This window comes from Staurois parvus, unplaced genomic scaffold, assembly GCF_062004578.1.
Source record: "Staurois parvus isolate SC_StPar_1 unplaced genomic scaffold, SC_StPar_1.0 ptg000670l, whole genome shotgun sequence".
In the NCBI taxonomy this organism is placed as follows: domain Eukaryota; kingdom Metazoa; phylum Chordata; class Amphibia; order Anura; family Ranidae; genus Staurois; species Staurois parvus.
Window position 1 is genome coordinate 1,219,513 of NW_028318466.1, and position 26,120 is coordinate 1,245,632.

At 38.0% G+C, this 26,120-nt stretch overlaps 1 protein-coding gene across 1 annotated transcript in view; it reads right to left on the reverse strand.

Annotated features, from left to right (window-relative positions):
- NEK11 (NIMA related kinase 11) overlaps positions 1–26,120 on the reverse strand; it is a 378,537-nt gene that overhangs the window by 119,425 nt on the left and 232,992 nt on the right. Inside the window, exons 7-8 of the mRNA XM_089652057.1 lie at positions 871–1,020; positions 705–783 (exon numbers count right to left, since the gene is read on the reverse strand). Coding sequence (XP_089508183.1) covers positions 705–783; positions 871–1,020 — 229 coding nt within the window. The remainder of the gene's footprint in view (positions 1–704; positions 784–870; positions 1,021–26,120) is intronic.

A 26,120-nucleotide genomic window follows, 5' to 3' on the forward strand; every position in this document is an offset into this window, starting at 1 on the left:
CATGTGAAATAACATTGGTGCCTGTAAACATGTGTCCAGGGCACTGGCAGTGTAGATTCAATGTGAATTTAAAAAGAGTCCTGTCCAATTTTTCAGCAGTGCGGTCCAGATCAGGTGCGGATTACAGGCTATTGACTTCTATGGGAAACAATTCTAAACCTCACATGTCATCAGTTGTGAACAGGATAAAATCTTGACCTGAACCTGATCTAAACCTGTTCTGAACCTGATCTAAACCTGAACTGAACAGCTGAATAACCACTGTGTCAATTATCTGTGAGCTTCAATGTGCACAGCACATGTGTGAATCCACATTGAGCCCAGGTTAATGTACAAATTACGTGCAAATGTCTGTGCGGTGTGATTTGAGCCATACATTTTGTATGGCTCAATACTCATTGCATCTGCACCAAAAAGGTGCAGGACTCTTTTTTAAATCTGCACCTGAATCTCACCTGAACACCCATGCGATGCGATTTCTGGCAATCGCATCATGTTTTGCAATCTGCTTCGGGGTCTCATTAATTTATAATTGACATGAACCTGATGCGATTGAAATGCAGTGCGGGAAACGCACAGGATTCACAGCATCTCCCGCACCACATTGGTGTGAATCTGGGCTTAATCTGCTTCTACGTATCAATTTCACAGCCTGTTATACATCAAAAATGTTTTGTAAAAAGCAGTATTCATTTATTACATACCTGTAGCTGGTCAAATATATATGGAATCTGTAAAATCTCCACTGCTCCTGGACGATGTAATGGATCTTTGATCAGCATTCTGAAAAGTAAAAAACAGTATGTACTATAAATACATCTGCTTAAAAAAGAGACAGAATTATGATATGATGTGTAAGCAATGCACTACCTGCTCATTATAAAATTAAGTTGACCAGAGTAACGATCAGGTAGACATGGTGTTGGACCTTCCACAATTTTCAAAACAACAGCTAAAAAACTGTGTCCAGTGAAAGCATGTTCCAAACAGCATATTTCATGAAGAATGCAGCCAACAGACCTACGAAAAAACCACACGAAAAATTAGACATGGTATATTTGTTCCAATAGGAGTAAAACCAGGTTTTCTTGGCTTCAATATGAATATTCTGGTTGATTTTTGTGAGACCACCCACATATATGTCAAAGGCAAACATTCTGCTTGAGCTTGTACCACCTAGCCAAGCTGTATAGGAACCACTGGAGTATTGAACATACATCCAAGGCTGTCACCAGTGTCATATGCAATATACCTCTGCATGTTCAGGGGTAATAGTAGGTGTCAGGGCTCCGGGTATGACCAGAGGTATGTGAACTGACGCAGGGAAACGCAGGCTTCAGATATGTTATAAACAATATAATTTATTAACGCTAACAATACATAAACGCAGTGCAATACTAAAACATAACACAGTGCAAACGAACCAAACCAAACCACCCACAGATAACAATACATACAATACAAGCGTCGTCAGGCAGGCCGGGTCAATAACAATCGGGCAGGTAGGAACAGGAGGAGCAAGCAGAGAGTAGTCAGGTCACGAGCCGGGTACAGCAACTAACGGGCAGGTAGGTACAGGGGGTCAGGCAGAGAATGGTCGGGGTCACAAGCCAGGGATCAAACAGGGTCAGCAACGAATCAGTCAGACAGGGACAGGAACAGGAACAGGAACAGGAATGCAGGTAACAAGATACAAGGGCCCAGGAAAACCACACACCAAGGCACAGACTGCAGGTCTGGCCATCCCTTAAATACACCTGCATAATCAGCTTCAGGTGTTTGGCTGGCTGCAGGGTTGGGTCTCTGATTGCTGAGAGCACCCGCTGGCCAGCCCTGGTACTGCAGCCCACAAGGCAGGTGAGTCCCACCATTACTGGCAAGTCCATTCCTGACAGTAGGCAGGACAGTTAGTACACATAACACTACAGATTCTACTTGAGCAACACTACATGAAATGAAAAAAAAATGAGTAGAGAGGGTAGATTCAGCATCTGCTATTACTTATTAGTGGGCAGCTCATATTCAGATATACAGTTGTGCTCAAAAGTTTGCATACCCTGGCAGAAATTGTGAAATTTTGGCATTAATATTGAAAATATGACTGGTCATGCCAAAAATGCTCTTTTATTGAAGGATGATGATCATATGAAGCCATTTATTATCAAATAGTTGTTTGGCTCCTTTTTAAATCATAATGATAACAGAAATAACCCAAATGGCCATGATCAAAAGTTTACATACCCTGGAATGTTTGGCCTTGGTACAGATACACAAGGTGACACACATGGGTTAAAATGCCAATTAGAGGTTAATGTCCCACGAAACACGTTAGGGAGATACCCTTTCTCTTGGAATACTAACTACATTACCTACAAACTACCTCAGATGTAAGTGCTGGCTCTGTTAATTTACCTGTACCTTGATGTTACTCTTATATGATCATTAAACATACTACACTATTGGAGTTCTTTTCTCTCTGGGCTCATTTATCTGGCACTGAGAGTCCTTATCCTGAAGGATCCTTTCCTGGTTCCCATCTGCTTGTATGATCCCCCTGATGGCTGGAAATGATACTGCTGGACACGGTTAACCTGAGATGTGGAAACCTGCTTCGGATAGAAGACAGCTGGTGAAGCACCTCCACCTGATGATCACATCCGCATGCTGAGTTCCCACCCCCAGAGTACCAAGGAGTAGGTCTTATATACTCCAACGCACATTCATCTGTGCTATCTGGTTAGTGCATTGTATGCTCATTGTTTCCAGCCACAGCAGTCACGAATATTAATCTTTGCTTACTGTGTATCCACAGTCACATCACTCCGCATGAACTATATGCAATAAGCTTTGTTGCTGTTAATATTATTTCGTACCACAGTCACGAAAGTTAATTATTGCTCACTGTGTCACAACAGTCACATTAATCCGCATGTATCATATCAAATAAGTTTGAATACTGTGAGATACCATCTGCATACTGTAAATATTATAGAGCGCCGCATTTGTACATTTATTTCTGACAGAAGAATTGTTCTTTGATACGACTTTGATGTTACTATGATACAACTTTTGCACTCTCTGGCACTGAAGCCGTACCAAAGTCACATTAAAAATAACCATATTATATTGCTTTCTAAAATTTTAGAAAAATGATGTAAATGTATCTATCATTTAGATGTCGCACAACATACCGTATATATTATTTTCTGATCCTATGGCAGGTTTCAATATCAAAATTGTACATGGTGAAAAATTAGGTTCTACTCTTAACAAAGCAATTGTAGACTCTCCTAGTATATGAAAAGGGGAACAAGTTCAATTTCTACCAAGCAGACTATTATCACAATGCTATTATCAGAATATTAGGAAAAAACACACAATACATGCATTTTATAAGCGTAATAAGTAATTATGTGCTTATTTTATTGTGATAATCATGATGTCTTTCGCTTCTAGACTAAATGGAATTTTGTAAAGCCTTATGTTACTTCTCCAAGTATTTTATAGAGTGACCCAAGAAAATATAATTAAATGATCACTAAATCGCGCCAAATGATGTTTTTTAAATATTATATCCAATTAGCTATCACTTTAAATGCTATGTCAAAAGATGTTTCAAATATTACCACCTTCATTGCTAGTGATTATTAGTGGCGCATTATATATCTATAATACATTAAATCCTATTAACAATCTCTGTGTATAATTCTTTGTCTTCATTGCTATTCCCACAATGCAAACATATTTGTATACAAAATATATATAAACCTAAAAAATACCAACAAATTATATGTGACATAAAATATATGTGACATCAAATTATAGTGCCCAAATTAAACACCATAAATCATAAGTCCCGTGAAAATGTTTTTTTATAATAAAATCATAAAGTCCAATACAATCTTCCACAATGTGAATCCTCTGTTAATGTGATTCCCAGTGAGAAATTAATGACTCTATGATTAATCTAGGGATCCCTATGATTAAGTCAGGGTATGACAAAACATGTCAGGGTGTGACGGTGCGGCGGACCGGAAGTGACACAGATCCGTAACCGGAAGTGACGTGACGGTGTTCTGTCCGGCAGATCCGGAGGAGGTGAGAGCACCAGCAGTATTTGACTCACTGAAAGGCTATATTTTAAAAGGCTTAACTAATTTTTGAATGTTGTAAGTGCAATATTTTGGCTTATTAAAGTTGTTTACCTTCGGTAATACACGATTGGAGCAAATTTTTTCTCTTTCAATGTAACTATGGAGAGGAGTATATATTATGATCCTGGCTACCATTCATATCATGGGTGATTATTGGTGGAACCTCCCAGTCTCAACATTTTGGAATCTATTTAACAAGGTGGAATAAAGTCTGTGTTCTGGTGATCCTACTATCTGGAATTTATGTAACAAGGCTAATTAAAGGCTATGTTCTGGTGAGTGTACACCTGAGAGGGGATGTATGAGAGGCACAGCACGCAGTTCATTAATTTCTCACTGGGAATCACAATAACAGAGGATTCACATTGTGGAAGATTGTTTTGGACTTTTTTATGATTTTATTTTCATGGGACTTATGATTTATGGTCTTTAATTTGGGCACTATAATTTGATGTCACATATATTTTATGTCACATATAATTTGTTGGTATTTTTTGGGTTTATATATATTATGTATACAAATATGTTTGCATTGTGGGAATAGCAATGAAGACAATGAATTATACACAGAGATTGTTAATAGGATTTAATGTATTATAGATACATAGTGTGCCGCTAATAATAACTGCTCCAAGTATGTTAACCCTCTTGTGACCAGAGTTTTTTTTAAAGCATACAGTGGGGCGAAAAAGTATTTAGTCAGCCACCAATTGTGCAAGTTCTCCCACTTAAAAAGATGAGAGAGGCCTGTAATTGGCATCATAGGTAGACCTCAACTATGAGAGACAAAATGAGAAAAAAAATACAGACAATCACATTGGCTGATTTGGAAAGAATTTATTTGCAAATTATGGTGGAAAATAAGTATTTGGTCAATATCAAAAGTTCATCTCAATACTTTGTTATGTATCCTTTGTTGGCAATGACAGAGGTCAAACGTTTCCTGTAAGTCTTCACAAGGTTGGCACACACTGTTGCTGGTATGTTGGCCCATTCCTCCATGCAGATCTCCTCTAGAGCAGTGATGTTTTGGGGCTGTCGCTGGGCAACACGGACTTTCAACTCCCTCCAAAGGTTTTCTATGGGGTTGAGATCTGGAGACTGGCTAGGCCACTCTAGGACCTTGAAATGCTTCTTATGAAGCCACTCCTTCGTTGCCCAGGCAGTATGTTTGGGATCATTGTCATGTTGGAAGACCCAACCACGTTTCATCTTCAATGCCCTTGCTGATGGAAAGAGGTTTGCACTCAAAATCTCACGATACATGGCCTCATTCATTCTGTCCTGTACATGGATCAGTCATCCTGGTTCCTTTGCGGAGAAACAGCCCCAAAGCATGATGTTGCCACCCCCATGCTTCACAGTAGGTATGGTGTTCTTTGGATGCAACTCAGCATTCTCTTTCCTCCAAACACGACAAGTTGTGTTTCTACCAAACAGTTCTATTTTGGTTTCATCTGACCATATGACATTCTCCCCGTCCTCTTCTGGATCATCCAAATGCTCTCTAGCAAACTTCAGATGGGCCCGGACATGTACTGGCTTAAGCAGGGGGACACGTCTGGCACTGCAGGATCTGAATCCCTGGCGGCGTAGTGTGTTACTGATGGTAGCCTTTGTTACGTTGGTCCCAGCTCTCTGCAGGTCATTCACTAGGTCCCCCAGTGTGGTCCTGGGATTTTTGCTCACCGTTCTTGTGATCATTTTGACCTCACGGGGTGAGATCTTGCGTGGAGCCCCAGATTGAGGGAGATTATCAGTGGTCTTGCATGTTTTCCATTTTCTAATTATTGCTCCCACAGTTGATTTGTTCACACCAAGCTGCTTGCCTATTGCAGATTAAGTCTTCCCAGCCTGGTGCAGGTCTACAATTTTGTTTCTGGTGTCCTTCATGGCTCTTTGGTCTTCACCATAGTGGAGTTTGGAGAGTGACTGTTTGAGGTTGTGGACAGGTTGATAACAAGTTCAAACAGGTGCCATTGATACAGGTAATGAGTGCAGGACAGAGGAGCCTCTTAAAGAAGAAAGTACAGGTCTGTGAGAGCCAGAAATCTTGTTTGTTTGTAGGTGACCAAATACTTATTTTCCACCATAATTTGCAAATAAATTCTTTCCAAATCAGCCAATGTGATTGCCTGGATTTTTTTTCTCATTTTGTCTCTCATAGTTGAGGTCTACGTATGATGCCAATTACAGGCCACTCTCATCTTTTTAAGTGGGAGAACTTGCACAACTGGTGGCTGACTAAATACTTTTTTGCCCCACTGTACATGCCCAGACCAAGCTCACCTGACAATACCTCTATGACTAATTTTTCAGTCTAAATAATAAAACCCTCTTAGTGTCAGTGAGTCTTCTCAATTCTTTTTTCTTCAATATAATTATCCAAAAAGTATCAAAAGCCTTTAGGATAATACTGCAATATGCAAACTCCAAAAATGTCTCCAAGATTATTCCACAATTGCTATGCAAGATAAAATATGCTTACATCAGTATTGAAATAAAAATGCATGTATTCCCATATGACAGGATCTCTCAAGCAGCTTCGAAGAACGCTTGTATCGATATCACCTTAGTAAAGATGGCTGCTCCGCTACTTCCGGAAAATGTGTAACATCCGATGTCACGTCCCTTGACGCGTTTCATCACTTCCTAACTTCCTCATAAGGGGTCCCTTAAGAGGAAGTCAGGAAGTGACGAAACACGTCAAGGGATGTGATGTCGGACGTTACACATTGACCAGAAGTAGCAGAGCGGCCATCTTTACTAAGGTCATATCGATACAAGCGTTCTTGGAAGCTGCTTGAGAGATCTTGTCATATGGGAATACATGCGCTTTTATTTCTATACTGATGTAAGCATATTTTATTAAAGACTCGATCTATTTAACCTGAATATTACACTATATATTCCTTTCTTTCCTTCTGAGTGGTAATCTATGGACGGCCCTGAAGAGTGTTTCCTTACATCATGCTTGAGAACATGGGATAGTTCGGTATCTTGCATAGCGATTGTGGAATAATCTTGGAGAAATTTTTGGAGTTTGCATATTGCAGTATTATCCTAAAGGCTTTTAAATTATTTTATTTAGGGTACACGGTGGAAATTGACCATACTTTTGGGATAATTATATTGAAGAAAAAAGAATTGAGAAGACTCACTGACACTAAGAGGGTTTTATTATTTATTTTGGACTTTCAAGGGTGAAAGTGTGACTTTTAGTGTCAAGCTTTAGGGTTATTGTTTTTGGATATTACTGTATTTGGACACCGGTTTTTGATTTTGTAATTTTTCAGTCTGACTTTGGGCCTGAAAAATAGTAATGCACACAGTTGTGCATTCCTAGTTCTCTGCTGCAAGTTCAATTAACCTTCTTATGACAAGATGCATTTTTAAATATAATTTTAAAAGGTATTCTGATCACAATGAGGTTAACAAACGTTCAAGTCAACTGCCTATCTAGGTTCAAGAAGGATACAAAATTACTCCCCCAAGCTATGGGACACTTAAAGGCCACAAGGGATTCTATGTAAAAAAAGAACCCTTGCTGGACTTAAAATACATTATATTAGAACTATGGCCTCCCATTATAATAGTTATGTGATGCAGCACCTAATTAAAAGGGTATCTGCACTAAAAGTGTCTCAGTCCCCCTACAAAGTTCAACAAATACCTGCTGATTATGCTACTGAAGTCCACTTAATGCAGCTTTCTGTGATGGGGTGGCAACAATGCTGCACTGCTCCTAAATTCAGAGCAGAGTCACCACTCTCAGCTTGCAATACATTGGGATAAAAAAAATGATGGATGATTATCAGCATTGTCACTGCTAATGCATACACCTGTAGCTAGTCAATCAACACCTAGCCACACCAAGCCTGAACACTACTTTCTGGATTACAAGCAACACCCCGTTGCTGAAATCCTTCCACTGTGAGCTGCAATGGCTAGTAGTGGAACATCTAAACCACAAATGAAGGAGGATGTGGCTCAGTCAGGGGAGGTAAAGAAGTTGTTTTTTAATTATTTTATTAGGTTTGCGCATCACAGTTGTACTGTAAATAGTACTTAGATTGTAGGCAATATACTGTAGGTATATAAAAAGAAAAATTGAACATTATTTCTACAACAATGTTCAGTCAATGCTTACTTTGAAAACCTAGAAACAGCTGGTCAAAACAGACCAGCTGTTCACATTAGAATCCCAAAGCATTCTTACTGTTGCTGACTCCCAGTGGGCAAGAAGCAAAATGTGCAACATATAGTTCATTGCACTGACAATCCAGCAATCAAAAACCTGCTGTTTCCTATTTATAAAATTTAAATATGGCAAAAAACTATTATACACTGTATCAGAAATATGCAGTTTTTCTAAATAATTTATTTTTAAAACAGACATAACTAAATGTTAAAGTGGCTCTGAAGGCTGACGTTTTTTACTTTAATGCATTCACTACATTAACCACTTGCCTTCCAGAGGATTTACCCTTCTTCCTGACCAGGCTATTTTTTGCGATATGGCACTGCGTTACTTTAACTGACAATTGCGTGGTCATGCAACGATGTACATAAATTAAATTTCTGTCCTTTTTTGCCACAAATAGAGCTTTCTTTCGGTGGTATTTGATCACCTGTGCATTTTTATTTTTTGAGCTATAAACCAAAAAAGACCGACAATTTTGAAAAAAAAAAAATATCTTTTACTTTTTGCTATAAAACATGTCCAGTAAAAAAATTAAAAAAATTTAATTTCTTCATAAATTTAGGCCAAAATGTATTCTGCTAAAACAAAAATCCCAATGTGTGTAAATTAATTGGTTTATGTGAAAGTTATAGCGTCTACAAATGGCAGTATACTGTATATACTGGAATTTTTATTTTTATTTTTAATACTAGTAATGGTGGCGATCGGCGACTTATAATGGACTGCGACGGGCATTCTGACACTTGGTGGGAACTAACTGCCACTGAAATCTCAATGATACTAATACAGTGATCAGTGCTAATAAAAAGCACTGACACTGTACTAATGACACTGGGCAGGAAGGGGTTAACATCTGGGGCGATCAAAGGGTTAATTGTGTGCTGTGTGCTGTTTTACTGTCTAAGCATAATGCTTTGTATTGCTCTGCTGTGCAGAGCAATACACAGCAACATGTTACTGCTGGCAGGAGAGAGACCTGTGTTGTTTACACAGGTCTCTCCCCTGTCAGTGATACTCGGCGATCGCCGAGTGCCGGCAGGGAATCTCTGGCTGGAACCCAGTGATTGACATCTATAATCGCTAATGGTGGAGTGGGTAGGACGGTGCACGCGCTCCTTTACCGGACATTCAAAATCATGTATATATTCATGATTTTGCACAGCCCTGCCACCCTGTAGCAGTTCTGCTATAGGGCAGTCGGGAAGAGGTTAGGGTAAAAAACCTTCTGAGTGCAGCTCCCCTCCCCCCCACTTACCTGAGCCTGATTTCGATCCATTACTGTGCACAAGAGCAGCCGCTTTCTCGGCTCTCTCCCTCCTAATAGGCTCAGAGACAGCAGCCAATGTGAGGAGGAAGCGGGGGGTGGGGCAGAGCCATGCTCTGTGTGTCCATACATAGACACCTACACGAGTGTCCCCATAACATGAGGCAGAGGGGAGGAGCCAGGAGCGCCAGCGGGCTACTCAAGAAGTGAAGGATCAGGGCTTCTCTGTTCAAACCCATTGCACAGAGAAGGTAAGTAGAACATGTGTGTTATTTTAAAGATAAAGTTATAGGTATTTGTTTAGTAGAGTGAAAAATTACTTTACAAAGAATACCCAATAATGTGCAAATACATAATAGGATTTTAAAGGCACTCCTAAGGGTGCATGTGCAATTTTAAAGTGTGACATGTTAGGTATCTTTTTACTTGAAATAACATCATCTTTTATAGTTTACCAAACAATTGAGTACTATATTGTGTTTGTGTGCGCTACAATTCATTAAAGTGTATTTTCTGCGCTTGAAAAACAATCTCGTGACATAAAAAATTGCAAAAACCACCATTATTTTCTTCGGGGCCTCTGTTGCCAAAAATACATAATGTTTGGGGGTTCTAAATAATTATCTTGTAAAAAAATTAAAAAAAAATGGAAGAAGTGTCAGAATTGGCTTGGGAAGCAAGTGGTTAAGCTGTGCTTCATTGCCATACAGTGGGCCAGTGTCTTCTGATCCCCAACAACTGGTCAGATGTCTGGATTATAGTGCAATACTTCATTTTAGATGGACTAGATATATTGTAATTCTAGATTCATATCTTTTGCTAATATTTTCCTTACTAAGTGAAATTTGTTCATGAAACGCGTTGAGAAGCAATAATTTTGGTCCTGAACAGCTCTGGAGTGATCAACAATAACAATATATAAAATACTGGAGATATGTAACATTGTTTAGGCCTGGATTGTTGAATTAACTGGTAGCAATATGACAATAATTAGAATTGCCAGCCGAAATACGTAGTATTCAATGTATATCATACATTTATATATGACGGAAAATGAAAGATTTTGAGATTTTAAATTTCATTGTATTATACTTTGATTTCATGACACCCTAAAAGTAACATTTAATACTGTTGGTTCCCGAGCTAAACTCCCTATGTGCTTGTGGGTGTAAGCCATCAGGCCTTGGCCAACTGTATGTATTTAGCTTTTCTAGACTGTTTCCAGTCATGTTTGCTGACAACCTCAGTGGTATTACAAAGTCATTGCCATTCACATTACTATCCCTTCTAATAGAACCCTCTATTTCATGTGTATTAACAAATGAAAAACAATTTATTTTTACACATTAGCTATAGCTGCGTGATTTTTGATCAAAGTCCTAAGCTCCTCCTTCAAAGGGTCTACTTGTTCAGTCCTTACATTTTTACTGTTTATATATTTATAAAACTGTTTCAGCCCCACTTAGTATTACCAAATATAGAGCAAATTTGCTGAAGTTGGCTCTTTAAAAAACAAGGGTTATTTTTTTAAAGGCGTTTATTTATTTTTACTTCAAAACACGAAATGCAAAGTAGAATTAAGCGCAGTGGAGCTACAGAACTGAGCACAATGTATAATGGAACAGGTGTCACACAAAAGAGGGACAAATAGAACCTGACATTGTGCTTCAGATACTGACACAGATTGACTAAGTACAAACAAAGTTAAGAGTTTTAGTGGTACTCGCATGTCTCTCCTTCCTGTAACTCACGTCAAAGGTAACTATAAGTTGTCCCTAATTTTCACATCAGAAGTGAGCTCCCTCTTATTCAGCAGATCTAGCAAAGCCTTTTTTCTATGTGAGGCTTCTGCCTTTTGTCCCATAAAAGTACCCTGCAGTGTGTTCAGGGACTGAAGAGCTCTAGTTGAGTGTGCAGCACCATTTGCCATCAATGTTTGAATAATGTTCCATAACAATAACAGTGGTCTCCAAACTGCGGCCCGGGGGCCAGATGTCGTCCTTTGCTTACTTGTATCCAAACCCTTGGGGCACTATTTCATTCACCAACACCAATAATGGGGCACAGTTTCTCCCAATGACACCAATTATGGGGCATAATTCCTCCCAATGACACAAACAATGGGGCTCAATGACACTAATTATGGGGCACAATTCCTCCCAATGACACCAGTGATGGGGCATAATTCCTACCAATAATAAAGCACAGTTCCTCCCAATGACACAAACAATGGGGCACAGTTCCTCCCAATGACACCAATGATGGGGCACAATTCCTCCAAATGACGCCAGTGATGGGGCACAATTCCTCCCAATTACATTAACAATGGGCACAATTCCTCCCAATCACACCAATGATAGGAAACTATTCCTACCAATGATGGGGCACTATTCCTACCAATGACACCAACAATGGGGCCCAATGGAGCATTGTTTACCAGTAAACTGGCCCTTTGTTTAAAAGGTTTGGAGACCACTGATAATAACATTACCATGTTTCTCAGCTAATTCTTTTTGTGAGAGTAGATTCCTCTCTTCCTCCTCCTTAACATTGGGTGGTCTATAACATATTTCCATAAATAATTTGTTTGTTGAACAGCTCCAGCCATTAAGACCACCACACTCATTGCTGATATCTTTTCTCATGCAAACTTTCAGATTGATCTTGACGTATAGGCACCCCCCACCTCTTCCATCAACCATGCCCCTCCTAAAGAGAGTGTAGCTTTGGATATTTGAAGCAAGTTCTAGTCAATGAATCAGAAATTGAAGAAATCATTGCATCAATATGACAGTCAGGTAGCTAGTATCCTCAGAGGAAAAAGAATGTAATAGCAGCCTATGTAACTCTCTCAGTATAGATTTTAGAAGTAAACTGAAATCTGGCTCAATTCTCTTGGTTATGACCCTTAGCACATCACTACTGATCTTTGGTCTGTCTTATAATACTTGCATGATAGAACAATAAGCATTAATTATGTAAATTGCCGAGCTTCCTTTTTCAGGCTTCAGTACACATGGGTATACTATTTGAAAATGAAAAGTATAAATATTAATATCAACTCTAAATTTTTTCTATTTATTTAACCAACTTAACAGATTCTACTTGACATTTTAATTGCATATGGTTACTCATTACTAAGTATTTCCAATCCCAAAGCCGATGAGCACAATTTCTATGACAAAAATAATGATACCCATGAGAAAGGAATTGTCAGTTACTTTGCTAACAGTGCCTTCATATTGAAAATATTTTTACCTAAACAGATTACAGCTGAACTGCAATTACACTGTATATAAAATCATCATTTAATTCAGTAAAATCATTGATAGTAATTTTACAAAGAAATACCATAACTAATAATTTCGACATTTGCAACCTGTAATTGCATCAAAACATCATTCACACGGTGAACATGATATCAGAAGAAGGAAGCAAAGGGATAACCTCATCGATAAGGCTACTTTATTTAGCAATGCAATCTGCAGAGAGGTCATGGACCTAAGGATTTGATGTCTCACAGGGATACCTGTGTCATGAGACTGGGTGAAAACAACTTTATTTAATACTGAAATTCTAGGAATACAAGGGTTAACTGTTCATTTATGTATAGGGGCAGGGGGTAAAGCAATCATACTTACCTGATCCTCCACTTCATGTTGCTAGACCTATTCCTTACCCACCTGACCACAGGATCAGGCAATCTCCCTCAAGAAATCTACTGTCCCCCTAAATTAAATGAGTATTGAGATGGAACGCCTGTCACCCAAATTGGGTGATTCTGTCAGAGAACCACTTCGTTGCCACTGGGACACAGGACCAAGGTATTATAGCCGGGCATCGCACCCAAGACTAGACGAGGCTAGCTTAGATGCCAAACAGGAACTCTTTATTGAACAGAAAAGTTTTTATACACTCCAGAAATAGGGCCCATCCCCTCATGAACAATAAAACAAATATCACACTTTGGGATAAAAATCCCACACTGATTAGGTAAGAGGTTGATCACAACAGTACACCCAACAGCTAACAGTGATCTAATTAACAGTAAGCTAATCAACAGCCAGGCACCCAGGCAATGATTTGATAAATGGGGAACAGAAATAGAAAATAAAGGAAGAGAAAATAATAGCATAGAATAGAATATAAAAGAATAGAACAGACTAGAAAGAAAGCTGTCTTCCGAAATTAGAATTTTAAAAAGAATAGAATAAAACAGAATAGAACAGAGTAAAACAGAACAGAATGGAATAGAATCAAAAATTTAAAAAATGGAATAAAATAGAAAATAAAGGAATAGAATAGAAAAGAATAGAATTAAAAAGAATAGAAAATAAAAGAATAGAATACAATACAACATAAAAGTATAGAATAGAAAAGAATAGAACAGAATAGAAAAAGTATATATTAGAATAGAATACAATAGAAAGAATGCAACCGTCTTCCAAAATTCGGATTTCGAATAGAATAGAAGCAGCTATTCTTAACAATGAATTTGGATCAATTCGATATTTTCAATTCAAATATGATAGAAATTTGATTAGAATACTTCAAATCCATTGGAAATTGAATCCAGTCGAAAACCAATAAACAAAATAAAACTAAACTAATTTCGTTACGAATGCAGAGAAACCAAATTAGTTACTTCGATCCAAAATTAAATGAAACTGCTTTTTTCTGCACACATCTAGCTAACAACGTTTCAGTGTTAGGATTTGTGTGAACAAAAGTTTTTCTATGCACCTGTGATACTTTGGCTGAAAACATCTTCCTAGGGAAAGGGTTTCATCGTAGCCTATGGGAAGTGTGCGCACACAGGGGTTCTCAAATGTATGTGGATAGGACTAGATCATTTTTGTCAAGCAAATTAATTATTTATAACTGCAGCAGTCAACATGAAAACCAAAAATGTTTATCCACAGGATATCCAACAATATATATTGATGTGTAAAGCCTCAATTAGGCTCTTATACTTAGCTAAAAATTAATCTGTGCCTTTAAAATATACGGTAACTAAAGGCAAAAATTTTTTGAGCGGAGAGGGATTACAACACATGGCAGGTTTTTTATTGCTGTCTGTACTCCTATTAAGGAGCTGTAACAAAGAACAAAAACAAAGCGCACCAACCGTGCGCATTACCTCAGTGAGTAAAGGGTCAATTTACTGACCTGAGATATATACTCACAAAAGTAGCAATATTAAAAGCATATAAAATCCAACATCAGCACAATGGGAAAGAAGACAAATGCGGGTCCCATCGATAGGGGAGACTCTCAGAATGAAGCTGACGCGTTTCCAAAGGTGATCCCTTCTTCCTCAGAGCTCCCATTAAGGAGAATCACCCTCTTTATTTGTCCTGTTTTACTGTTATCTGTTATCACTGATAGTGAAAGTAGAAGAAAATCCCAAATTTGGGTTGTTGCCAGAACAATAATAGAGAGGAAATCTACCAATAGGGACACTAGTTCTGGTGACCTGGGGAGGCCCGATGGACTCCTTTAAAGCGGAGTTCCACCCAAAAGGAGAAGTTCCGCTTGAAAGATTGGTCCCCTGCTCCCCATTAAGGATTGGCACCTTTGGGGAGCGGGTACCCGAAATTGACAGGTATCAGCTCCCTCTTCTGCTGCAATCGCCTAAGCGATCAGAAGCGGAAATTGTCCTCCTACCTTCCCTCCCCATAGTCTTGTGGGACACGTGGCAGGTCCCAGAAGATGATGGGCCCATTCAGGAAGCACAGCGCTACTCGCACATGCGCAGTGGGCACCTGGCTGTGAAGCCGCAAGCTGTCACAGCCGGGTGCCCACACTGAAGATTCCGGCGCCTGGAATACAGGACGGCCAGTGAAATGGGCTGCAACGAGGGCAACGCAGGATCGTGGGACAGGTGAGTGGCTGTTTTTTAAAAGTCAGCAGCTACAGTTTTTGTAGCTGCTGACTTTTATTGTTTTACAGTGTGAGTGGAACTCTGCTTTGATTTGCAGGGATTTCCTCACTTCCTATTTTGGCTATGGGAAAGAAAGTGAAGGTAAATCTCCCCATCAACAAAAAACTGACAGACATTATAACCTCCCACTGCATCCAAAAAAAAAAGTGGGGGAAAGTGGGGGAAAACTTGAGCCTTTAGAACCCATTTAAGGCATTATGGAAACAAAATAACAATTACAGAAGTTCTGTTAAGGAATATCATAAGATACCATAAAAGTAACAGCACACACAAAAGATTTGATCTACATGTATTGCCTCAAACAAAAAATGTATTTCAATATATCTTTTTTTACTACAGCTGAAAAGGAAAGCTATAATGGTTTTGCTCAACTTATTTTAGTTTTTATTCCAAGTTTATAAACTAATGTTTACGTAATTGTTTTTTTAACTATCCATATAAAATCTTTATTTTACATATAAGCATTTACTACAGAATGCATCCATGACACACAGATTGCAAAGCATGCTAGACATTTTAATACTGGACCCCAGCACTCCCTATATTATTATTATTATTATTATACAGTATTTATAAAGCGCCAATAGTTCGCTCAGCGCTGTACATTACAAAGGGGGACAGAACATGTGACAGAACAATACCAATACAATGTGATACACGAGGGGTTCGAGGGCCCTGCTCTTTCGAGCTTACAATCTAGGATGCTCTATATGCTCTATATGCTCTATGGCAGTTAAATCTGACCTAGCATCTGATTGATTGATTGATTGATTGATTGATTTTCCGTGTTTAATTAATGCAATGCACTGTAAACACTTCCATGGAACTTCCACAGTACTTCCACAACATTTACACAGTACTTCCTTTAAAATGATATTAAACCCAAAAGCAAACATTTATTACATTGCAGCTTACCAATTCTTATATCTAATGGCTGCCTTACTTTTCTATTTTAGACTTTATTACCTTTATTTTCATCAGGTGATCTGGCCAGTAAGTGTGTTGTTTTTCAGCAGAATCAGTTCTCTTGCAAATGTTCACTTACGGGGTTGAGACAAGCCACTTACTACTAAGAGGGGTGTTTACAATGATCAACTTTTATTTATTCATGTAAAATCTGCATCCCAAAAGAAACAAAACTGTTACTATAACTGCTTATAAAGTGTGAAATGGCGTTTGGCTTCAAGTTGTTAGCACATCTAAATTTATTAGTACATCTAACACTCCCTTCCCCCCAGACTGAAAATGCTGCTGTCCAAAGGTACCCCTGTGCTCCTTCATCCAGAGTGGGGGCACTCTAACACAGGAGGTGTGTTACTGGCCAGATCACCAGGTGCAAACAGAGGGAAAAAAGCCTAAAAAAAGAAAACAAATGCAGTCACCACATCTAATGATTGGTAGGCTGCAATATATTACATTTTTGGTTTGTGGTTTAATACTGCTTTAATAATAACTTCATCTGCTTTTCTCTCCAGAAGGAAGAGGCCATATTTGTTCAAGCAACGTTCAGGGCCAGCATCTCATAAATGGCACAGTTTCATAAAAATGTCATAACAGTTTATGGTTGTGTACAGATACAGCCCCCTGCTGCAACCTTTCATTTTGTGAATTTCTACAAATGTATAATGTTGAAGTCTGATCGCTGGAGACTGAAGAACTGCCTCCCCTGTCTGCATCAGACTGATGACATTATCTCATGAAGCAGTAAGGTCTGGATCTGAAGCACTGGAGATTTTTTATATTTGGAAATCCCAACTGGTAGTCTTGTCTGGTGTAGAGTATTCTCTTCCGGCAGCATTTCTAACAACAGAAGCCTAAGATTGGCTTCGATATCAATAACATTAGAGATTTGTAGGGAGTCTGGTTTCCAAAAGTTTTATTTTACATTTAATAAAAAGGCAGTGTGTTTCAGGTGTTCCAAAGGGCCCCCAATCACCAGGGCCAAAGAAAAGATCATATTACAAAATATGAAGTAAAATAATAATTAGTGGCAGTTTAAAGGTATTTTTGTATGAACACTAGAATTGTTGCAATCAATGGTGAAACAATTAAAATATCAGTTACTGATACAAATCAATGCTAATAATATAAAGTAATGATAAACTTATATTAAATATAAATCCGCAAAATTCCTATTACTGTGTATATTCCCCTACTGTGTCTGCTCTTCATTAAAAATCCTGACTATGGTTTAACTTCAGAAAGCAAAGCCCACCAACATCTTTATTCTGTGCCTCCCATCTTCTCAATAAAACTCCGTTTTCAGGAACAATTTTTTAATGATCAATTTGTTTTGATTATATAGTCTTGCAATATTTAGTAGATAGGAACAAATTTTGTAGTTTCATTAAAAATATTTAGATTTCTAATCCAGATACAATGTTAGATTTCTTCAGTTTTAGAGAAAGCATAATGGTAGAAAAGGCACATGGAAGAAATCCAGCCTACACATGAATACAGCCTGTTACTTGGGATATCCAAAATAATATGAGCTTCATTAAAATGTAACCCTGTCATTTATTTTTATAGGGGAAAAAATCAAATTTTTAGTTAAAATCCCTAAAATAGAGGAAGCTTTGAACATTTTAGGTTAAAAAAGTTAAAGTATATGAAAATCCTCAACTCTTATATATTTAACATGGCAATATTATTTAACAAAATGTCTTTTTTTAAAATATCTAGCTTTCATTAAAATAATACCTGGTGACCAGACTCTTTCTCTTATGGAGTGAAAACTATCTTCCATTTTGTTACTGCATTGTCACACTGCCACATGTATGGCGCACGCTCCAATATCAATAGCATTAGAGATGTGTAGGGAGTCTGGTTTCCACAAGTTTTTTTTTTTTATTTTGCATTTAATAGAAAGGCAATGTGTTTCAGCTGTTCCAAAGGGCCCCCCATTCATCAGGGTTAAAGGAAAGAATATATTACAAAATATTAAATAAAATAATAATTAGTGGAAATTTAAAGGTAATTTTGTATGAGCACTAGAATTGTTACAATCAATAGTGAAACAACTACAATATCAGTTACTGATACAAATCAATGCTATGGTTTATACAAACCAATAGTATAAAGTAATATAAAACTTATATTAAATATAAATCCACAAGATTCCTATTACTGTGTATATTCCCATACTGTGTCTGCTCTTCACTAAAAATCCTGACTATGGTTTAACTTCAGAAAGCAAAGCCCACCAACATCTTTATTCTGTGCCTCCCATCTTCTCAATAAAACTCAGTTTTCAGGAACAATTTTTTAATGATCTATTTGTTTTGCAATATTTAGTACGTGGGAACAAACTTAGTAGTTTCAGTAAAAATATCTAGATTTCTAATCCAGTCTAATACAATATTAGATTTCTTCAGCTTCATAGAAAGCAAACAGGTAGAAAAGGCACATGGAAAAAATCAAGCCTACACATGAATACAGTCTGTTACTTGGGATATCCAAAATAATATGAGTAGAGATGAGCGAATCGAACCTGGCGAAGTGGAATTCGTTTCGAATATCAGGAAAAATTCGATTCGCATCGAATCTAAATTTTAGCAAACTTCGGGTGCACGAATCGAATTTTTCCCGATCAGCCGGCAAAAGTGTCACTGCAGAGAGCTCCGCTATTTCTGACAGTTCTGACAGTTCATTTACAGCGGTTGAAACATTGTATCTATTTGTTTCCATTTAGGATACAGATGTTTTTATTCGGAAATAAATAGATACAATGTTTCAACCGCTGTAAATGTGAAGGAACTGTCAGAGAACTGTCAGAAATAGCGGAGCTCTCTGCAGATACACTTTTTGCTGTACTTTAATTCTTCTTCTTTTCATTCTTCTTCTTCTTTTCATTCTTCTTCTTCTTCTTCTTCTTCTTCTTTTCATTCTTCTTCTTCTTCTTTTCATTCTTCTTTTCATTCTTCTTCTTCTTCTTTTCATTCTTCTTCTTTTCATTCTTCTTCTTCTTCTTTTCATTCTTCTTCTTCTTTTCATTCTTCTTCTTTTCATTCTTCTTTTCATTCTTCTTCTTCTTCTTTTCATTCTTCTTCTTCTTTTCATTCTTCTTCTTCTTCTTTTCATTCTTCTTTTCATTCTTCTTCTTCTTCTTTTCATTCTTCTTCTTCTTCTTTTCATTCTTCTTTTCATTCTTCTTTTCATTCTTCTTCTTTTCATTCTTCTCATTCTTCTTTTCATTCTTCTTTTCATTCTTCTTCTCATTCTTCTTTTCATTCTTCTTCTTCTTTTCATTCTTCTTCTTTTCATTCTTCTTCTTCTTCTTTTCATTCTTCTTTTCATTCTTCTTCTTCTTCTTCTTTTCATTCTTCTTCTTCTTTTCATTCTTCTTCTTCTTCTTCTCCTTCTTCTTTTCATTCTTCTTTTCATTCTTCTTCTTCTTCTTCTTTTCATTCTTCTTCTTCTTCTTTTCATTCTTCTTTTCATTCTTCTTCTTCTTCTTTTCATTCTTCTTCTTTTCATTCTTCTTCTTCTTCTTTTCATTCTTCTTCTTCTTCTTTTCATTCTTCTTCTTTTCATTCTTCTTCTTCTTCTTTTCATTCTTCTTTTCATTCTTCTCATTCTTCTTTTCATTCTTCTTCTTCTTCTTTTCATTCTTCTTCTTCTTCTTTTCATTCTTCTTCTTCTTCTTCTTTTCATTCTTCTTCTTCTTCTTTTCATTCTTCTTCTTTTCATTCTTCTTTTCATTCTTCTTCTTTTCATTCTTCTTTTCATTCTTCTTCTTCTTCTTTTCATTCTTCTTCTTCTTTTCATTCTTCTTCTTCTTCTCCTTTTCATTCTTCTTCTTCTTCTTTTCATTCTTCTTCTTCTTCTTTTCATTCTTCTTTTCATTCTTCTTCTTCTTCTTTTCATTCTTCTTTTCATTCTTCTTCTTTTCATTCTTCTTCTTCTTCTTTTCATTCTTCTTTTCATTCTTCTTCTTCTTCTTTTCATTCTTCTTCTTCTTCTTTTCATTCTTCTTTTCCCTCTTCTTTTCATTCTTCTTTTCATTCTTCTTCTTCTTCTTTTCATTCTTCTTCTTCTTCTTTTCATTCTTCTTTTCATTCTTCTTCTTCTTCCTTTCATTCTTCTTCTTCTTCTTTTCATTCTTCTTTTCATTCTTCTTCTTCTTCTTTTCATTCTTCTTCTTTTCATTCTTCTCATTCTTCTTTTCATTCTTCTCATTCTTCTTTTCATTCTTCTCATTCTTCTTTTCATTCTTCTTTTCATTCTTCTTCTCATTCTTCTTTTCATTCTTCTTCTTCTTTTCATTCTTCTTCTTCTTCTTTTCATTCTTCTTCTTCTTCTTTTCATTCTTCTTTTCATTCTTCTTCTTCTTCTTCTTCTTCTTCTTCTTCTTCGTCGTGCCCCGTGACTGCCCAAATGAGTGAAGTGTGCGGTGATTCTAAGATCGACGGCACTCATCTGCATGTCATACTGACTGACAGTATTATTTCTCTTCCCCAGCAGACTCCAAGGGCATTTAAATTAAAGGTACAGTGTTCTGCACTAATATAAAGGCACTCTGAAGCCTAGAAACCCTTTAAATAAGTTAAATTCGCGGCGAATAAATTTGCATCAAATCGAATTTCTCCCGCAAATTCGGCGAATCAGCCGAATCGAATTTTTGAATAATTCGCTCATCTCTAAATATGAGCTTCATTAAAATGTCACTGTCGTTTATTTTTATAGGGAAAAAAAATCACCAAATTGTAAATTAAAATCCCTAAAATAGAGGAAACTTTGAACATTTTAGGTTAAAAAATTAAAGTATATGAAAATCCTTAACTCTTATATATTTAACATGGCAATATTATTAACAAAATGTCTTTTTTTCTGTTTTTTTTTCTGTTTTTGCAGCTTTCATTAAAATAATACCTGGTGACCAGACATACTGTTATGGAGATAAAACTATCTTCCAATTTTGCTACTGCATTGTCACACTGCCACGTGTATGGCGCGACCTTGCTAGCACATTACACAGACATGATCTAATGCTGTCACTATTAGTAAACAGGATCAGAGCAATGATGTGCAGCCAACACTGGGGTCCATGCATAAAGACAGAAAGTGATTGAAAAAAACTGGAGGTCAGCAACTGTGATGAAAAAACAATGAAAAAAAGGTGAAAACATTATTTTATTTAAAAAAAAAAGGAACATGGGAAATATTTAGGCAGTGCTTAACCTCCGTAGCGGTATGATTATGTCAGTATTTCTGTGCTAAAAGCGGTACATTTTTTTCAATGGAAATTTGTTATTTTTTATTGTAGGCCTGTAATTCTTAGGAATAACTCCCTGAAATCTGTTTGAACAAGAGTCTAGTAGACATCCTTGGTGCAATAAATTTTAATAAATGAAATCATAAATTATAATATACTAAAAAATAATAAATTAAATAATGTAATTAAATCAAACACACGGAACTCTGTCCAAACAATATTATACAGACACTGCATTTTTTTTTAGAAAACATCAAGGGAGTGGTAAATTTTGAAACATGGGACTGCACAAAGTCCAACATCGCAATCAGGACAGTAAAACCTCGTTTCCTTGCAGATTTTTTTCCACTGTCATCTCTCCTGCCTTTTTTTGGGTTGGTGGGATGTGGTCCATAAAATGATGTCCAGTCAGACGTTCTGGGATGACAACTTCCACAGCACGTCGTCCGGATCTACCCATAGACACTGATGGCGTTTGGTGTTTCAGGAAGATGGATTCTGCCAATTTCCATATAAAGTCCGCATGAACCAAAGGCTTTTCACTGTTTTTGTGGAACAGAACGTATGCATTCCACAAACACTGTTCCAGAAGATGCCGGAAAATCTTTTTATAATATTTTCTCTGCTGCTTTCTCATCGCAGGATAAAACGTCATAGCTTAGTCAGCTCTGTCGACACCTCCCTTGGTTCTGTTGTAGTCAATGACAACCTGCGGCTTCTGGATGTTTTTGCCACCTTTTGTTTGGACCATCACTGTGGAGGCATTGTGAATGGTACTCATCAGGCACACATCCTTCTTGTCCCGCCATCTCAGTGCAATCATTTTGCCTTTCTGCCAGGGAACTAATTCTCCTGACTTCAGTTTGTTTTTTCCAAACATGGATGGCAGGTTGCGCCGGTTAGCCCGAACGGTTCCGTAGGCATCCGTTCTGTGCTGAAGAAGAACCTTGTAAAGTTCTGGCGAGGTGTAAAAATTGTCCGTTGTTATGCAGTAGCTTGGTTTAGCAGAGGCTCGATTAGTGACAGGACGGAAGATGTTGCCAGTCCGTAGCTGCTGTACTTAGGATCAAATTTTGTTCTTTTGCCGGTGTATATGACTGCTGTCCAGATGTAGCCAGTAGAGGATTCGCACAGCAGATAGGATTTGACGCCAAATCGTGCTCTCTTGGACGCGATGTACTGTATCCAGCTGAGCCTTCCTTTGTAGGCCATTAGACTTTCGTCTCGCTGATATCTCTCTCTGGCACAGAGCTCTGCTAGAAATTTTGTACAATTATTTGGTAGAGTTCCCAAATTTTTTTTAGCTTGGGAGCCGGATGACTTGTTTCGTCAAAATCCTCATTATTTGCGAAGTGCAAAAATTTCATAATGAGGGAAAAATTGTACTCCGACATGACGGTGCCAAAGAACGGCATGGCGAGCATTTTGTTGGTGCTCCAGTACCACTTCTGCAGTGGTTTCCCCACCACTCCTTGCAGAATAATTAGGCCGAGAAACAGCCAAATGTCCTCTTTGGTGACAGGCTCCCACTTTCTCCTGCGTGAAAACCGGCTCTGTGGAGCACCTAGTTGTTGCGCTGCATACCTATTTGTCTCCGTCATGATAATTTCAATTACCTCATCGGTCAGAAACAACTCCAAGTACACCAAGGGGTTGTCACCTTCAACGTGTATTTTAATACCAGGTGCACCGGTAAACGGAAATCTTGGTGGCACTGGCGTATCACAATCAATAGTGCACCACGTGCGCAGATCACTCACGTCAATCTCAGATTCGCCGCTGTCTTCACTTTCGGTGTCTGAAGATAAATCGCCACATGAGTCACTATCACTCAATTCAAGTTGCTCCTCACTGTCGCTGTTCGCTAGCTCATCATAAACCGTTTTAGCGCTAGCAAGGCGCTTTTTGGAAGCCATGAGCGCAAAACTGTTTTTAGTCACAAAAACTGAAAAACTACACTATGGCTATATCTCAGGTGGAGTTACAATGTATGCACAGAGTAACACTTTAATTTGACAGTGAGCTATTTTTATAATTCCCGCCTCCCGCAAGCCTTGCCCCCCGACGGCACGGCAGACTCACGCTGATCACACTGATCAGCGTGAGATAGACGGGAACCACAGGAGCAGGGAAGCGGAGAAGGAGACTGGGGAAGGACGGAGGGGATGGCTGCTGGCAGCGCAGGACCAGGGACACAGATCGGCACCAGGTAATAATATTGCGGTCAGCCCGAGTCTGGCTGGGGGTTACCGCTTTTGACAGCTGCATTGTACCCCGAGCCAGACTCGAGAATACCGCTAGGGAGGTTAAGCAAATTAAATGTCTTTCATTTGGGGTTTACATCTACTTTAACGTTCTGGATTTACATTTTTACATTGGCACCAAAGAAATGATAGCTGTAATCTGACTGAATACGTGAGGTGTTGGGGATGGTTTACCATAGGCAAATAGGCTGTTCACTTTCAAAGAGAATGTTGACATTTTCAAGGGTATTTTCCCTTAGTTTATCGAATGTGGTAAAAATTCACATTGCAAAGAATACCCAATCACCTGCAAGGAAAATAATGAAAACGGTACACATTATTGGATTATGGAAGTCAGCAGAACTTCACCTACAGTGGATATAAAAAGTCTACACACCCCTGGTAAAATGTCAGGTTTCTGAGATGTAAAAAAATTTGATAAATAATTTCAGAACATTTTCCACCTTTAATGTGACCTATAAACTGTACAACTCAATTGAAAAACAAACTGAAATCTTTTAAGGGGGGGGGGGAGTAAACATAAAAAACTAAAATAATGCGGTTGCATAAGTGTGCACACCCTCTTATAACTGGGGATGTAGCGGTGATCAGAATTAAGCAATCACATTCATAATTCATGTTAAATAGGAGTCAGTACACATCTGCCATCATGTTAAGTGCCTCTGGTTAACCCCAAACAAAGTTCAGCTGTTCTAGTAGGTCTTTCCTGACATTTTCTTAGTTGCATCCTACAGCAAATGCCATGGTCCTCAGAGAGCTTCCCAAGCATCAGAGGGATCTCATTGTTAAAAGGTATCAGTCAGGAGAAGGGTACAAAAGAATTTCCAAGGCATTAGATATACTATGGAACACAGTGAAGACAGTCATCATCAACTGGAGAAAATATGGTGCAACAGTGACATTACCAAGAACTGGATGTCTCTCCAAAATTGATGAAAAGATGAGAAGAAAACTGGTCTGGGAGGCTGCCAAGAGACCTACAGCAACATTATAGGAGCTGTAGGAATATCTGGCAAGTACTGGCTGTGTGATACATGTGTCAACAATCTCCCGTATTCTTCATACTGTATGTCTGGGCTAAGGGGTAGAGTGGCAAGATGGAAGACTTTTCTTACAAAGAAAAACATCCAAGCTGGCTAAATTTTGCAAAAATACATATGAAGTCTCCCCAAAGCATGTGAGAAAATGTGTTATGAACTTTTTGACCATAATTCCAAAAGATATATTTGGCGCAAAAACAACACTGGACATCACCAAAAGAACACCATACCCATAGTGAAGCATGGCGGTTGCAGCATCATGCTTTGGGGCAGTTTTTCTTCAGCTGGAACTGGGGCCTTAGTTAAGGTAGAGGGAATTATGAACAGTTCCAAATACCAGTCAATATTGGCACAAAACCTTCAGGCGTCTGCTAGAAAGCTGATCATGAAGAGGAACTTCATATTTCAGCATGACAACGACCCAAAGCATACATCCAAATCAACAAAGGAATGGCTTCACCGGAAGTAGATTAAAGTTTTGGAATGGCCCAGTCAGAGCCTAGACCTGAATCCGATCAAAAATCTGTGGGGTGGTCTGAAGAGGGCTGTACACAGGAGATGACCTCACAATCTGACAGATTTGGAGTGTTTTTACAAGGAAGAGTGGGCAAATATTACCAAGTCAAGATGTGCCATGCTGATAGACTCATACCCAAAAAGACTGAGTGCTGTAATAAAATCAAAAGTATTAGTTTAAGGGTGTGCACACTTATGCAACCATATTATTTTAGTTTTTTATTTTTACTTCCCTCCACCTAAAAGATTTCAGTTTGTTGTTCAGTTTATAGGTTACATTAAAGGTGGAAAAAGTTCTGAAATGATCTTTGTTTCATTTTTTTACATGACAAAAACCTGACATTTTAACAGGGGTGTGTAGACTTTTTATATCCACTGTAGGTCACTAAGTGAAAATTTCCTTGCAAAGTGAATATCATGCTTGCCTTTTCAACCCCACTATAGGAAATTGTTCAATTCTTTTCGTTAATCTTTAGACATGTGGGCTGCAGTCTATTTCAAGTTTTCAAGCCATGTCCAA